We start from the raw sequence: 16,069 nt of genomic DNA on the forward strand, positions 1-16,069 counted from the left end.
ATTATGAAAGCTATGTAAGGAATTACAGTATTTCCTTGAATTTTGCAGTTGGTGTATATATTGAAATAACTGAACTTATTTTCTTTTAATCCCTGAATTCCATGCAGTTTTTATTGCATTAAAAATAGAATTGTGACGTTAACTATTTACCTCTGTCTATCTACTCCTGGGCAGAGCTATTTCATACAATTTAAAATTTAAAAGGATGAGCTCACCATTGAACTTTATATTCTGCCAAAATGGAAATATTTTCAGGTGGTGTCCTAAATTCCAAAATCCAGTAACACCCACATTTATGTGAACATAGGCAATTTTGTATTCTTTACACCAACTGTATCCTAGTCAGGTCCCGTAATATTGAATTACGACAACGAAGAAAGCAGATAAAATTGTAAATAACAGTTGATACCAGATGGCGTTTTTTAAAATAACACAGTCCTTATTTTTAGACAACGCTGAAACTATATCCTTGTTTCTTTAACTTCCAATTAAGCCACTCACCAGATCCCTAAGTAAGTACACTACTGTGACTACATTACAAATCTCTAGCAAATAGAGGCACAACTCACTTGCTATTTTTGAATTTGAGTGTTTTGTGTAAAGTCAATTAGTTCTTGGAAATTGCTTTTAGAAAAGCAGTTCCTTTTCTTTCCCTCCCTGCTTTACTGGAAAACAGCAAGAGGACTCTGACTGGATGAGACTAAGGGTCTCCATGCAAGATTGAGAGATCTGTCCTTGATCTTGCTATTCAGAAACATGTGGCTGGTCCTCCTTGAAAGACTAATTCACCCCCTTTCATTTTCCCCTCCTAGCATCCTCCTCACCAATTGCCACTGAGGATCCCATTTATTTACTTCCTAGAGCATTCTTCAGGTTCTAAATTTCTGATCCAGATCAAATTTCAAAAGAACAGTATGGGTATTGACTACTGACTGGACTGATGTCTGCTTCACTGATAAGCTGGACTTTTAAGGCTTTAAAAATTCAAATTTAATTTCAGCTACCTGATAGTGCTAGCATCAGCAGGAAGGACAGCATGCCCTGTGGCATCTGTAATTACTCTTGGATTTGAATATATCCTCCAGTACAGATTTGGAGGCTTTATTAATGAGGGTTGTTATGCTGCTGTTTCTCTTTTTCACACTGATGTTGAGAAAAAAAAGAAGAGAAGGACCAGGAATTATTTTTTTTCTATTGGAGAGTCACGAACTTTTTGAAATGGACATCTATGTGCGACTTCTTTCCTAGAGTTGTTTTATCAAATGATACATTGGGTAGATGATATTTTGATTCTTCAAAACAAGCTGACTGAATCAGTTTTTCCACCTTTCCTGAGCTCCTTATTAGACTGGGAGTTCTTTGAGCCACTATGTCATATTCAGACTCCCCACTGCCCCTGCCCCATACATCTAGCATAGAGTAGACAGCAACTGCTGGACACACATGTCACATTCTCCTAGATGCTTTCCCACATAATCTGTGTTCCTAACTACTTAAATCTATTTAAATTTAAAATTTGTTTAAAGCTAATACCTGTTTACTTTCTGATGTTCATAAGAGAATTGGCAAACATATTAAAATCTAAACTTACTTTTGCAAACACTGATTCATATATTGACTTCCACTGACAAATTAGAGGCCAACCAAAGTCCTGAAGAATTATAATATAATAAATTCCACTCACACTAGAAAAATACAAAACTACCTTTAGTTTCAAAAGCTTAATTTGAGTTTTGCTATCAATTAGAATCATCTTTCCCACACTTACTTATTATTTAAATTAGCTGGGATTTCTATAAATATTTAAATTCCCAGTTCCTCCCCAGAGAGTCTGAAGCAGGGCCCAGAAATCTATATTTCTTTCTTTCTTTTTCTTTAAATATTTATTTATTTATTTGGCTGCATTGGGTCTTAGTTGAAGCATGCAGGATCTTTCACTGCAGCACATGGGCTTAGTTGCCCTGCAGCATGTGGGATCTTAGTTCCCCAACCAGGGATCAAACCTGTGTTCCCTGCATTGGAAGGCAGATTCTCAACCACTGGACCACCAGGAAAGTCCCTGTATTTCTTAACTAGCTCCCCCATGAGTCTGTTACGATCAGACAATTTTGGTAACCACTGAATTAGAGAGTTCCAAGATGTTGCAGAATAGTTCTTGATGAATATGTGGAATTCATCTTTTTAAGAACCAATAAGAAACAGGGTTTGGGATTTTCTTTTACAGAAAACCCAGAGTAAAGTTGTAATTTTTTGACTTATGCTTTTAAAAAACCTGGGTAATTTCAGGGGGAGAGACAAAATAGACTATTACCAGCATTTTTTCTCTTTTCTCAAAGAAGAAAGCTCCCATGGTGTAAACTCAGGTTTACTTAAACACCATGACATTATGACTAATATACTGGTTAAGAAAACCTATTTTCATTTCTAATTTTTCCATATAAGTACTTTTCCTGAAATTTATTATTGTTTTACTTTGGCTTCTAACCTTAAAAAGTAAATGCAGAAAGTGTCTGTCAAATTTTGCAATTTTCCTGCTAACTACAGTGAAACAGCTTGAAGAGTATAAAATGTCACTTTCATGAGAGCAAAGGAACATTTGGCTTTTAAATAAAAGTGTATCTGAATCCATGTTGTAGAGAAATATAAAAGTTAGTTAAATGTTAGAAAATATTGTAGACTAGAAAGAGAAAAATAAGAATGCAGGGATTGTATTCAGACAGTATCATCACATGCTCAATAACAAAATAATTAATGTGGAATTTTGTCCAAAAATAGAATACTAAAGTAAATTACAATTCTTATGAAAGCTTGGAGAGAGTAATGAGAAAGTGACATCTCAATGAAGAGAACAAGGCACCTTTTTTTCTGCAAGTAACTTCTGGTGTGTATGTACACATACACACACACATATGTACATGTGCATTCATACATATGTTTAGATACTCCTATGTATGTATATAATTTTTCCCTGTCATTGCTTTCTTGACATTAACCTTGTTTCTGGATCTATTGATACATTAGACTTCCACATCCATAACCCCAAAATCAATTAAAACAATTAAAGCAGTCAATAAATACAGAAAGGCATAAAAAAGCAGTTAGAAAACTCTGTGAGAGGGCAGACAGCAGAAGCAAGAAGAACTACAATTTTGCAGCCTGTGGAACGAAAACCACATTCACAGAAAGTGAGACAAAATGAAAAGGCAGAGGACTATGTACCAGGTGAAGGAACAAGATAAAACCCCAGAAAAACAACTAAATGAAGTGGAGATAGGCAACCTTCCAGAAAAAGAATTCAGAATAATGAAAATGAAGATGATCCAGGACCTCAGAAAAAGAATGGAGACAAAGATCAAGAAGATGCAAGAAATGTTTAACAAAGAGCTAGAAGAATTAAAGAACAAACACCTAGAAGAATTAAAGAACAAACAAACAGAGATGAACAATACAATAACTGAAATGAAAAATACACTAGAAGGAATCAATAGCAGAATAACAGAGGCAGAAGAATGGATAAGAGAACTAGAAGACAGAATGGTGGAATTCACTGCCGTGGAACAGAATAAAGAAAAAAGAATGAAAAGAAATGAATACAGCCAAAGAGACCTCTGGCACAACATTAAATGCAACAATATTCACATTATAGGGGTCCCAGAAGGAGAAGAGAGAGAGAAAGGACCCAAGAAAATATTTGAAGAGATTATAGTCAAAAATTTCCCTAACATGGAAAGGAAAATTGCCACCCAAGTCCAGGAAGCTCAGAGAGTCCTGGGCAGGATAAACCCAAGGAGAAACATGCCAAGACACACAGTAATCAAATTGACAAAAATTAAAGACAAAGAAAAATTATTAAAAGCAACAAGGGAAAAACGACAAATAACATATAAGGGAACTCCCATAAGGTTAACAGCTGATTTCTCAGCAGAAACTCTACAAGCCAGAAGGGAGTGGTATGATATATTTAAAGTGTTGAAGGGGAAGAACGTACAACCAAGATTACTCTACCTGGCAAGGATCTCATTCACATTTGACAGAGAAATCAAAAGCTTTACAGACAAGCAAAACCTAAGAGAATTTAGCACCAGCTCTACAACAAATGCTAAATGAGCTTCTCTAGGAAACACAAGAGAAGAAAAGGACCTACAAAAACAAACCCGAAACAATTAAGAAAATGGTAATAGGAACATACATATCTATAATTACCGTAAATTTGAATGGATTAAATGCTCCAACCAAAAGAAACAGGCTTGCTGAATGGCTACAAAAACAAGACCCATCTATATGCTGTCTACAAGAGACCCACTTCAGATCCAGGGAAACATACAGACTGAAAGTGAGGGGATGGAAAAAGATATTCCAGGCAAATGGAAATCAAAAGAAAGCTGGAGTAACAATACTCATATCAGACAAAATAGACTTTAAGATAAAGACTGTTACAAGAGACAAGGAAGGACACAACATAGGGATCAAGGGATCAATCCAAGAAGAAGATATAACAATTATGAATATATATGTACTCAACATAGGAGCACCTCAATACGTAAGGCAAATGCTAACAGCTATAAAAGAGGAAATTGACAGTAACACAATAATAGTGAGGGACTTTAACCTCTCACTTACGCCGATGGACAGATCACCCAGACAGAAAATTAATAAGGAAACACAAGCTTTAAATGACACAATAGACCAGGTAGATTTAATTGATATTTATAAGACATTCCATTCGAAAACAACAGATTACACTTTCTTCTCAAGTGTACGTGGAACATTCTCCAGGACAGATCACATCTTGGGTCACAAATCAAGCCTCAGAAAATTTAAGAAAATTGAAATCATATCAAGCATCTTTTCTGACCACAAAGCTATGAGATTAGAAATCAATTACAGGAAAAAAAAAAACGTAAAAAACACAAACACATGGAAGCTAAACAATACATTACTAAATAACCAAGAGATCACTGAAGAAATCAAAGAGGAAATCAAAAACAACTTAGAGAAAAATGACAATGAAAACACGATGATCCAAAACCTATGGGATGCAGCAAAAGCAGTTCTAAGAGGGAAGTTTATAGCAGTACAACCATACCTCAAGAAACAAGAAAAATTTCAAATAACAATCTAACCTTACACCTAAAGCAATTAAAGAAGAACAAAAAACCCCCAAAGTTAGCAGAAGGAAAGAAATCATAAAGTTCAGATCAGAAATAAATGAAAAAGAAATGAAGGAAACAATAGCAATGATCAATGAAACTAAAAGCTGGTTATTTGAGAAGATAAAATTGATAAACCATTAGGCAGACTCATCAAGAAATCAACATAAATCAGAATTAGAAATGAAAAGGAGAAGTTACAATGGACACTGCAGAAATACAAAGGATCATAAGAGACTACTACAAGCAACTATATGCCAATAAAATGGACAACCTGGAAGAAACGGACAAATTCTTAGAAACGTATAACCTTACAAGACTGAACCAGGAAGAAATAGAAAATATGAACAGACCAATCACAAGTAACGAAAATGAAACTGTGATTAAAAATCTTCCAACAAACAAAAGTCCAGGACCAGATGGCTTCACAGGTGAATTCTATCAAACATATAGAGAAGAGCTAACACCTATCCTTCTCAAACTCTTCCAAAACCTGCAGAGGAAGGAACAATCCCAAGCTCATTCTATGAGGCCACCATCACCCTGATACCAGAACCAGACAGAGATACTACAAAAAAAATTACAGGCCAATAACACTGATGAATATAGATGCAAAAATCCTCAACAAAATACTAGCAAACAGAATCCAACAACACATTAAAAGGATCATACATCATGATCAAGTGGGATTTATCCCAGGGATGCAAGGATTCTTCAATACACGCAAATCAATCAATGTGATACACCATATTAACACATTGAAGAAGAAAAAATTATGATTTTTTCAATAGATGAAGAAAAAGCTTTTGACAAAATTCAACAGCCATTTATGATAAAAACTCTCCAGAAAGTGGGCACAGAGGGAACCTACCTCAACATAATAAAGGCCATATACAACAAATCCACAGCAAACATCATTCTCAATGGTGAAAAACTGAAAGCATTCCCTTGAAGATCAGGAACAAGACAAGGATGTCCACTCTCACCACTATTATTCAACATAGTTTTGGAAGTCCTAGCCATGGCAATCAGAGAAGAAAAAGAAATAAAACGAATACAAATTGGAAAAGAAGAAGTAAAACTGTCAGCGTTTGCAGATGACATGATACTATACATAGAGAATCCTAAAGATGCCACCAGAAAACTACTAGAGCTAATCAATGAATCTGGTAAAGTTGCAGGATACAAAATGAATGCACGGAAATCTCTTGCATTCCTATACACTAACAATGAAAGATTACAAAGAGAAATTAAGGAAACAATCCCATTCACCATTGCAACAAAAAGAATAAAATACCTAGGAATAAACCTACCTAAGGAGGTAAAAGACCTGTACTCAGAAAACTATAAGACACTGATGAAAGAAATCAAAGATGACACAGATGGAGGGATATATCATGTTCTTGGATTGGAAAATATTGTGAAATATTACTATACTACCCAAAGCAATCAGATTGCAGATTCAATGCAATCCCTATCAAATTACCAATGGCAGCTTTTATAGAACTAGAAGCAAAAAATTTAAAGTTTGTATGGAGACACAAAAGACCCCAAATAGCCAAAGCAATCTTGAGGGAAAAAAACAGAGCTGGAGGAATCAGACTCCCCGACTTCAGACTATACTACAAAGCTACAGTCATCAAGACAATATGGTACTGGCACATAAACAGAAATATAGATCAATGCAACAGGAAAGAAAGCCCAGAGATAAACCCACACATCTATGGTCAATTAATCTATGACAAAGGAAGCAAGGACATACAATGGAGAAAAGACAGCATCTTCAGTAAGTGGTGCTGGGAAAACTGGACAGCTACATGTAAAAGAATGAAATTAGAACACTCCCTAACACCATACACAAAAATAAACTCAAAATGGATTACAGACCTAAATGTAAGACCCGACACCATAAAACTCTTAGAGGAAAACATAGGAAGAACACTCTATGACATAAATCACAGCAAGATCTTTTTTGATCCAACTCCTAGAGTAATGGAAATAAAAACAAAAATAAACAAATGGGACCTAATGAAACTTCAAAGCTTTTGCACAGCAAAGGAGACGATAAACAAGACAAAAAGACAACCCTCGGAATGCGAGAAAATATTTGCAAACAAATCACTGGGCAAAGGATTAATCCCCAAATATATAAACAGCTCATGCAGCTCAATATTAAACAGACAAAAAACCCAATCAAAAAATGGGGAGAAGACCTAAATAGACATTTCACCAAGGAAGACATACAGATGGTCAAGAGGCACATGAAAAGCTGCTCAACATCACTAATTATTAGAGAAATGCAAATCAAAACTGCAATGACATAACACCTCACAGCAGTTAGAATGGGCATCACCAAAAAAATCTACAAACAATAAATGCTGGAGAGGGTGTGGAGAAAAGGGAACCCTCTTGCACTGTTGGTGGGAATGTAAATTGATACAGCCACTATGGAGAACAGTATGGACATTCCTTAAAAAACTAAAAATAGAATTACCATATGACCCAGCAATCCCACTACTGGGCATATACCCAGAGAAAACCATAATTCCAAATGACACATGCACACCTATGTTCACTGCAGCACTATTTACAATAGCCAGGTCGTGGAAACAACCAAAATGCCCATCGACAGACAAATGGATAAAGAAGGCGTGGTACATATATACAATGGAATATTACTCGGCCATAAAAAGGAACGAAATTGGGTCATTTGTAGAGAGGTGGATGGAGACTGTCATACAGAGTGAAGTAAGTCAGAAAGAGAAAAACAAATGTATGTTAACGCATATATGTGGAATCTAGAAAAATAATACAGATGAACCAGTTTGCAAGGCAGAAATGGAGACGCAGTTGTAGAGGACAAATATATGGGCACCAAGGGGGAAAGTGGTGGGGGGGTGGGGGTTGTGGTGGGATGCACTGGACATATATACACTAATTATGTATAAATAGATAACTAATAAGAGCCTGCTGTATAAAAAATAAATAAAATAAAATTCAGAGAAAAAAAAAAATCATGAGGAAACAGATGAAACCACGCTGTGAGACCTGTGCAAGACATCTGGCCTAGACTCTTAAAAATGTCCATGCTTTGGAAGAAAAAAATGACAAGAGAATTACTCTAAAGGAGACTAAAGAGATATGATAAATACATCACGTGAATCTTAACTGGATGCTCAATCAAAAACAGAAAGCTCCAAAGGGCATTTGGAGGACATTGGGTGTTTAAAAAAAAAATGAAAGAAAAGAAAACTTTGTAAATATTTCATTTTGAAATTTGCATATATGAAACATCTCACAGGCATACATTTTGCCCTGAAACACTCAATTCATTTATTATATTTATTTCCATGAAAGCTTGTAGTTGAATTACACTTTTAAATATTGAAGACTTTTTTTCCCTTGTGGAAAGCAACCATGGAAAACAAGACACAAATGATACTAAGAATGAATAGAAGATGGCTTATTCAACTTTAGAAAAATTAATCAATGAGTTGTGTAGGACTTCTCGAAAGAAGAGCACTTCTATAAAGAATATATGAAATTATACCTAAATTCCTAGTAATAATAGTAATAACAACAAAGCACAATAATTACTTGTGCATATTTATAAACATATATTTTGATTGGGATATATATGTGTATATACGTGTGTGTGTGTGTGTGTGTGTGTGTGTAAAATGCCTGTATTTCCAACTGCTGAAAGAACTCATGGAATCCATTTTCTCATTTATTTTATAAAATTCCCTTCTCTGTAGGAATGGAGATGTTTATGTCCTGCATTTCCTTCAAAGTATTTCTTTATTATAATAGCAACTGCAGCATTCTATGTATTGTTTATTGGTGTTAGTTGTTTCCTTTGGTAATAAATAGTAAACTTATTAAGGCTTTTCTTCAATGTACCAAACTAATTATAATATTAAAAACAGACTGGCTAAATTTAATTTTAAAACTACCAGTTATATTGACTGAGTTTAGCCAACTGTCATATTTATAATTCTAAAATGGTTTATTTTTTCAGAAATTTTACATTGGATAGATGACATGACTTACTGTCTCACATGAGGAATCTGGCTTACATCCTTTACACTGAACGTGTCAGTTTACTCTCATGACTTTCCAACTTGCCTAGTGGGAGTTTTTTTCTTTCTTTACAATAAGACTTATTTCGGGAATGGCAAAATCATGTGTTATAGTAAGTGTGGCTCTTAAGTACATGGATTTATAACTATAATCTATTTTGCTTGTGCTTATGGAGGTATGTTTCTGGGGCTCTACATTAATTTGAAGGTAGACTCGATAAGTTTAAAATGTATATTATAAAACCTAAAGCAGTGACTAAAATAACAAAAAAAAGTTATAGCAAGTAAGTCAACAAATGAAGCACAATGGAATAACTAAAAAATTCAATTAATTCAAAAGAAGGCTGAAAATAGGAAAAAATGAAAGGAAAGGTGAGACATATAGCAAATAAATAGCAAGATGATAGATTTATACCCAATTACTTCAATACTCATATAAATATAAATGGTCTAAGTGCTCCAGTTAAAAGCAGAGATAGTTGAATTGGAAACAAGGAAACAACTATATGCTGCATAGAAAAAGTGCATTTTAAATATAAAGTAGAAATAGTTAGAAGTAAAAGGATGGAGAAAACATATACCAATGTAGTACTAATCAAAAGAAATCTAGAGTACCTCTATGAATAGCAGCAAAGTAGGTTTCAGAGCAAAACTACCACCAGGAATAAAGAAGGTCATTTTCTAATGATAAAAGAGTTTTTTGATTAAGAGGACATTACAACCCTAATCATTCATATGTCTTTCAACAGACTTTCAAAATACATGAAGCAAATACCAATAACTGCCAGGAGAAATAGAGAAATCAATGGTTAGAGTTGGAGATTTCCACATTGCTCTCTCTGGAATTTTTAGTACAAGTAACTGGAAAATCAGGGAGGATATAGAAAACCTGAACAACACTATCTAATCACTTGGCCAACTTGACACAAAGGTTTTATGTACATTTCAGACTGAGATAATGAAATAAAATGCATAAATAACAATGTCCAGTCTATCAATTAGGGAAATTTTAAAAATGATTCACAAATAATCATTAAATCATATGCTTAATATAAATGGAGACAAGAAGTATTTCACCAGCACAATGGTTTACACTTCTTCCCTAAATCAACTTATATAAGGATTTAAATATTACAAATGTGCTTTTCAGTGAATATTGTACATGGATTATAGATGAGAATACTTATCTTAAAATTAATTTCAAGAACTGTATAATTTATGAAGTTTAGAAAATTTCATCTTATGGAATATATTTGCATTCTTTACACATCAAAATGCCTACTGTAAAAGGTGAAAACAAGAACTGAAATAGTTATTTGCTATAAATCATAGCAGATACTTGTCTACAGCTAAAAAAATTTGAAGACATTGTTACAAAATACCCAATATTCATTCAATCTAAGAAGCCACTGATTATAAAACATGCCATTATTTTACATTCTTCTAGAAAATAGTAAGGGCTATTAGATTGTGACATTGAGATACACCAATTTCTGAGATGTTAAAACGCAAAATGTGTGTGTGTTCTGAGATGTTAAGTGAATATGTCTGTCCTGAGATGCTAAATGGGCATATTCTGAGACATTAAAAGTTAAAGAGTTGTGGTTTTGTAATCTTAACCTAAAACACATCTCCCCTAAAATAAATTTTGTGTGAACTGAAATCATACTTTATAGTCTCATTGAAATAGTCACTCCAGTCTCGGTATTTCTGGGAAAATTAAATTCTCTACCTTGCATACTTGAAGAAAGAAAGATATTCCCAACCTTTCTATTGGTTAATAATACAACAACAGTAAGGAAATAAAGGCATTACATAAAATGGAAAAATCATTATTAACTCAGAAATGCTTAACATGTATGAAGGTGTATTATATTTTCCCCCAAATCACTGAAATAAGAGATTACGTTTCTACTGATGTCTTCAGAAAGGTACAGTTCCTTGCATAGAGGCTAAGCAACAAATTCAATTTCATTAATCTAAGGCCATATTTTAACATCTGATCCAATTAGTTATTGATATTACCCTTGAACACTTTCATTCTCCAGAATCCCACAGACATTCAGACCAGTAGCTACCAGTAGATACAAAGATGTTCAACATAGTAAGAACTTTTAGGAAAACAATTAGAGATCGTATGGTGCAGAAGGTTAAGTGCATCAATATATACTGATCATTATAATATTAAAACAGAGATTTTACAGGTCAAATTCATTAATCCATGAATTAAAACACAATCAAGGAAACTGAGCTAAGAAACATCCCTATTTTAATTTCAATGAACTAATATAATCACCAAATCTGTTCACTTCTTTAATTATAATTCTACAATTCCTAATTATCAAAATAATCAAGGAATAAAAAATGTTAAACAATTTGATCCTCTACTTCTGTATGTCATCAAACCACCAGAATGACTTACCTTATCTTTTCTTTGCTTTTCATCCTGGTATACTCTCCAGTGTTCCCCATCATTGCTGTAAGCTAGTTTGTAGGAGCCTACAAACTGCACATGACCAAAATCTTTAGCTCCTTGTGTAATAATGCCAGTCACTTTGGTAGGGACCAGAAGATCCACCTACAAAAAGGAAAAGACATAATTCAAATGCCACGATAGAGTCCATTATAAATTTGCAATTCTTTTGAACTCAGGAGATTAAGAAATACATATGCTAAAGCCAAAAACCCACTTGATTATTTGTATTTTGAAATAGAAGACTGAGTCTATTATTGGCTTGTGATTTTGATTATGCCACTGGGCAAACCTGGCTGAAAATCTGAACAACCATTTTGAGCATTTTAAAATAAAGTGGCGGTCTTTTCAGTCTACCAATCAATTTTATATTAAACTGACTCATCTAGCATGTGGTTTTTGTGTAATTGAGATAGTACAGAACTGGCAAGGCTGATCTTCTTGAGACTGATCATCATCTCCCAGAGTCTGTGCTTATAAATTAATTTTCTGACTTTATTGGTCAATTTTATAGTAATAAAAATTATAGCTGTGTACATATCAGGAACAAAAAAATTTGATGTTTCCTAATTAAGCATTAAAAAGTCAACCCTGTTTCCATGAATTTTAATCAGTTCATTTATATATAATTGAGTAATAGTAATCATTGGCCAATGAAAATCATCTTTCAGAAAACTACAACCCTAAAACTGTAGAGGAGGAAGTCAAGTATTCTTTAAAAATGAGAGAGAATTAAAATATGCATCCATGACTTGTGGGATCTGTGCTCACAATGTGCTCATTGTTGCAATATATATATTAAAGGGCGTAAGACCCACAGTGATTTAGTAAGCATTAAATTCATCAACTGCAACACTGAAATGCAAAATATAGGAATGATTTTCATCAAAGAAGAATACATAACATTGAATAGTTTAGTATTTCCCCTCTTTGTTCTCTAACTCATGCATCTTTTCTTATATCTTATGATGCTAATTAAAAGAAAAATTATAGGAAACTTTGTTTTCCATGTGGACAATTCTTATTAAGACCTTTACCATTTGTTGTACTAATGTTCCTTGATCTATAGCTTCCTCTCTCCTCCCACAATAGCCACCTACTTCTTCCTACTTCCTATGACTAAGTGCACTGCTACATCCTTGATCTTATCATCTTCAACTGTCATGATCTCATGTGTGACCTTAGTGGCTTTCAACCACTATGACCTTTTGTTTCTATTTCAGGTTCTCCATCCTGAGAGATGTTTGTAGCTACAAATAGACAGTCATGGGTCAGATGCAGGCCATCAATGAGAAGAGGGGTCTAGGGAGACTGCATTGAATAGACCATATTAAGTGACAAAGGTGCTCATCAATAAAGATATGAAAAAGTTCCCAATGTTTCATGGCATAGGATTATATTTCTTAAAAAATTCACATGGGCTTTTTGCCCTCTTTTTGTAACATTCATCAAAGACATTAGGCTCAAGCTGGACAATGGATTAAGACAGAAAACCACCCTTAATGCTTTATTAAAACATTGTAGAAAGTTTATAAAAAATTATAAAAATATAGTGTTGTTACTACTTTCCAAACACGTATTATGTCACTTAAAATATCTTGCGTGTCCAGCGGCAATGCAGGATGGCAAAATTATGATATCCTGGGAAGGAAACTGTTGCTGCCTCACATAATGCTAAATGCTTTGTGGTATGTCTTCAGTGACTCCTCTTAATACTCTTTTCTGGTAGGATATCATCTCCACTTTAGAGGGAACAGTTGCTAGGGAGGTAACATAACATGACATGTAACACAAAGATCAATAGTCAGTAAAGGGAGGATCCCAGATTCAAATCCATGTCTTTCTGATTCAAAGTTCCGCATATGGATTCTCACTCAATGATTTCTTCCCATTCTTTGTGACTATTTCAGAAATTTCTGAAGAATCTCAAAGCTTTCTCACCACACTCATCAAATGTATAGCCACTGTAAGCTCCAAACAAAAGCAATCCAGGCTTTACAGTATTATGAGAGCCCTGTCTTTAAACATGAATTTCCTCTCTGTTCTTTAGCTGTCTGGGCTTAAAAATATGGATTGCTGTTGCTGTACTAAATCCAAGTCTAATTGTGCAGAAACGTCTAGGCCTAGCCACTGGTCTTCAAAGTGCTCTTAATGTTGCTGACACTCAATAAATGGAAAAAAAGTCTTACAGTACTCTGAGTCACTGTGTTGTCATCAAGGCTGTAAACATACAGGCACTCAAACTGACACCAAGAATACCTCCAGTGGATTCTTCAGTGCCTAAACGTCTATGAGTCCTAAGCTAAGATGATGCAGTGAGGAGCCTTGGAGCATCTCTCTTTCAGTGGCATTTCTTAAAGTCAGGGTTTCCTGCTGGGTGGAGATGTTTTCTCCTTAAGTTGTGTGTCTTGGCTCTTTCTAACAGATCTGTTTTTCTCCCACTTTAACAGCTCCCATTCTCCAGCTTTTTTTTTTGATCCAGAAATGTTTTTCTTTTTTGTTCCAGTTAAGTCAACTCCTTGATTTAAATAGTCAGCAATCTGTTTCAAGCTGGATTTGGTCCTAAAATTTGCTACATTATAAACTTAGAACACCAGGCCTAAGCAAGCCTTCTTTCAGTATAAAAATAATCAGCATCCCACACTTAACATGAGGTTGTTACAACAGGGATGTACAGATCTCACTCTGCAACACACTGGAAGGACACATCACTCTCATGTTCATCATGCAGGATGATCCCAGAAAAGCCCACTCTTCTGGACCTATGCCTACCCCTGGCCCAGGACCACTCTGTCCTCTTGCAGATTTTCTGAGTTAAAGTTATACTGCAAATATGATTCTGCTATTTTAGACCCTCACATCCCAAGGTTTGGCTCAGATAGAGCAGGTTATTTAGGGCACTAAGCTGGGACATGGGTAGACATTTGGCTTAATGCACTGCACTTCATGTCAGGATCTGTATTAAAAGTACCCAACATGTAACTGCCCTCAATAAAGGTTTTTCTGGATTAAGCTGGAGCTACTTCCGAAGTATGTTCTGCAGACAAAACCAACCCGTGGCTAAGGATGCTGCAGTGTATCACAGCAGAAAATGCTAGCTGCTTTCCTCTTGTTTTTCTACGTGGCATTACTGGTTAAGGAAACATCATCATAGTTGTACCAACAATTTTTATTGGGAAGGCAACTAGTTAAAAATCCTCTCCAATCTTCAGGAATGTGATTGTGAAAGCCAGCCTATTCTAGTAGAGCTGAATGGTCTGGGTTCACAAACTGGCTTTACCCTTACTAGCTATATGCCTTTGGGCAAGCTACTTTACCTCTCTACAGCTCAATATCCTCATTTGAAAAAATAAGAATAGTCCCTTTATTAGGATTTTAAGGATATTATGAGGATAAGATGAGTTAATATATAAGTGTGTAAAACAATATATAGGAGTATTAAAACTCTGTTAACAATAAAACAATAAATAAATCTGGGGGAAGAATCTAATATTGGTCTCAGAGTATCTTTTAGAAACATAAATATGGAAACAGGGAAATCGGGTGGCCAGATTGTCCTAGAAGCAACTTCTTGATCATAGCATATTTTGGCCACCTTCTCAGGATGTATACAAAGTCAGTCATTTCATCTTTACTGAAAGTAGAGAAAATATTGAGTAAAATTCACATTTATGCATGAAATGGTTAATTAAGAATATAATTAATTTTATGGAATGTTGTGCATCTCTATTTAAATATTAAGATTATATTACAAGAGGGAAATGGTCTCACTCTTTGCAGATGACATGATAGTATACATGGAAAATCCTAAAGATGCTATCAGAAAACTACTAGAGCCCATCAATGAACTAAGTAAAGTTGCAGGATACAAAAGTAATACACAGAAATTTGTTGCATTTCTATATACTAACAACCAAAGATCAGAAAGAGAAATTAAGGAAACAATCCCATTTACCATCACATCAAAAAGAATAAAATACTTAGGAATAAACCTACTTAAGGAGGTAAAAGACCTGTACTCTGAAAACTATAAGATGCTGATGAAAGAAATTGAAGATGACACAAACAGATGAAAAGATATACCATGTTCTTGGATTGGAAGAATCAATATTGTGAAAATGACTCTACTCCCCAATAAAATCTACATATGCAATGCAATCCCTATCAAATTACCAATGGCATCTTTCACAGACTTAGACCAAAAAATTTTGTGTGGAAACAGAAAAGAGCCCATATAGCCAAAGCAATCCTAAGAAAGAAAAATGGAGCTGGAGTAATCAGGCTCCCTGACTTCAGACTATACTACAAAGCTACAGTCATCAAAACAGTGTGGTACTGGCAGAGAAAGAGAAATATAGATCAAT

General features: G+C 34.6%; 1 protein-coding gene across 2 annotated transcripts in view; it reads right to left on the reverse strand.

Moving 5' to 3' along the window:
* Window positions 1-16,069, reverse strand: part of EDIL3 (EGF like repeats and discoidin domains 3) — a 430,500-nt gene that overhangs the window by 33,418 nt on the left and 381,013 nt on the right. For both annotated transcript variants that reach the window (XM_060295985.2, XM_060295984.1), the window contains one exon: window positions 11,655-11,810. In XM_060295985.2, the coding sequence (XP_060151968.1) occupies window positions 11,655-11,810 (156 nt within the window). The remainder of the gene's footprint in view (window positions 1-11,654; window positions 11,811-16,069) is intronic.

This window comes from Globicephala melas, chromosome 3 (assembly GCF_963455315.2).
Source record: "Globicephala melas chromosome 3, mGloMel1.2, whole genome shotgun sequence".
Classification (NCBI taxonomy): domain Eukaryota; kingdom Metazoa; phylum Chordata; class Mammalia; order Artiodactyla; family Delphinidae; genus Globicephala; species Globicephala melas.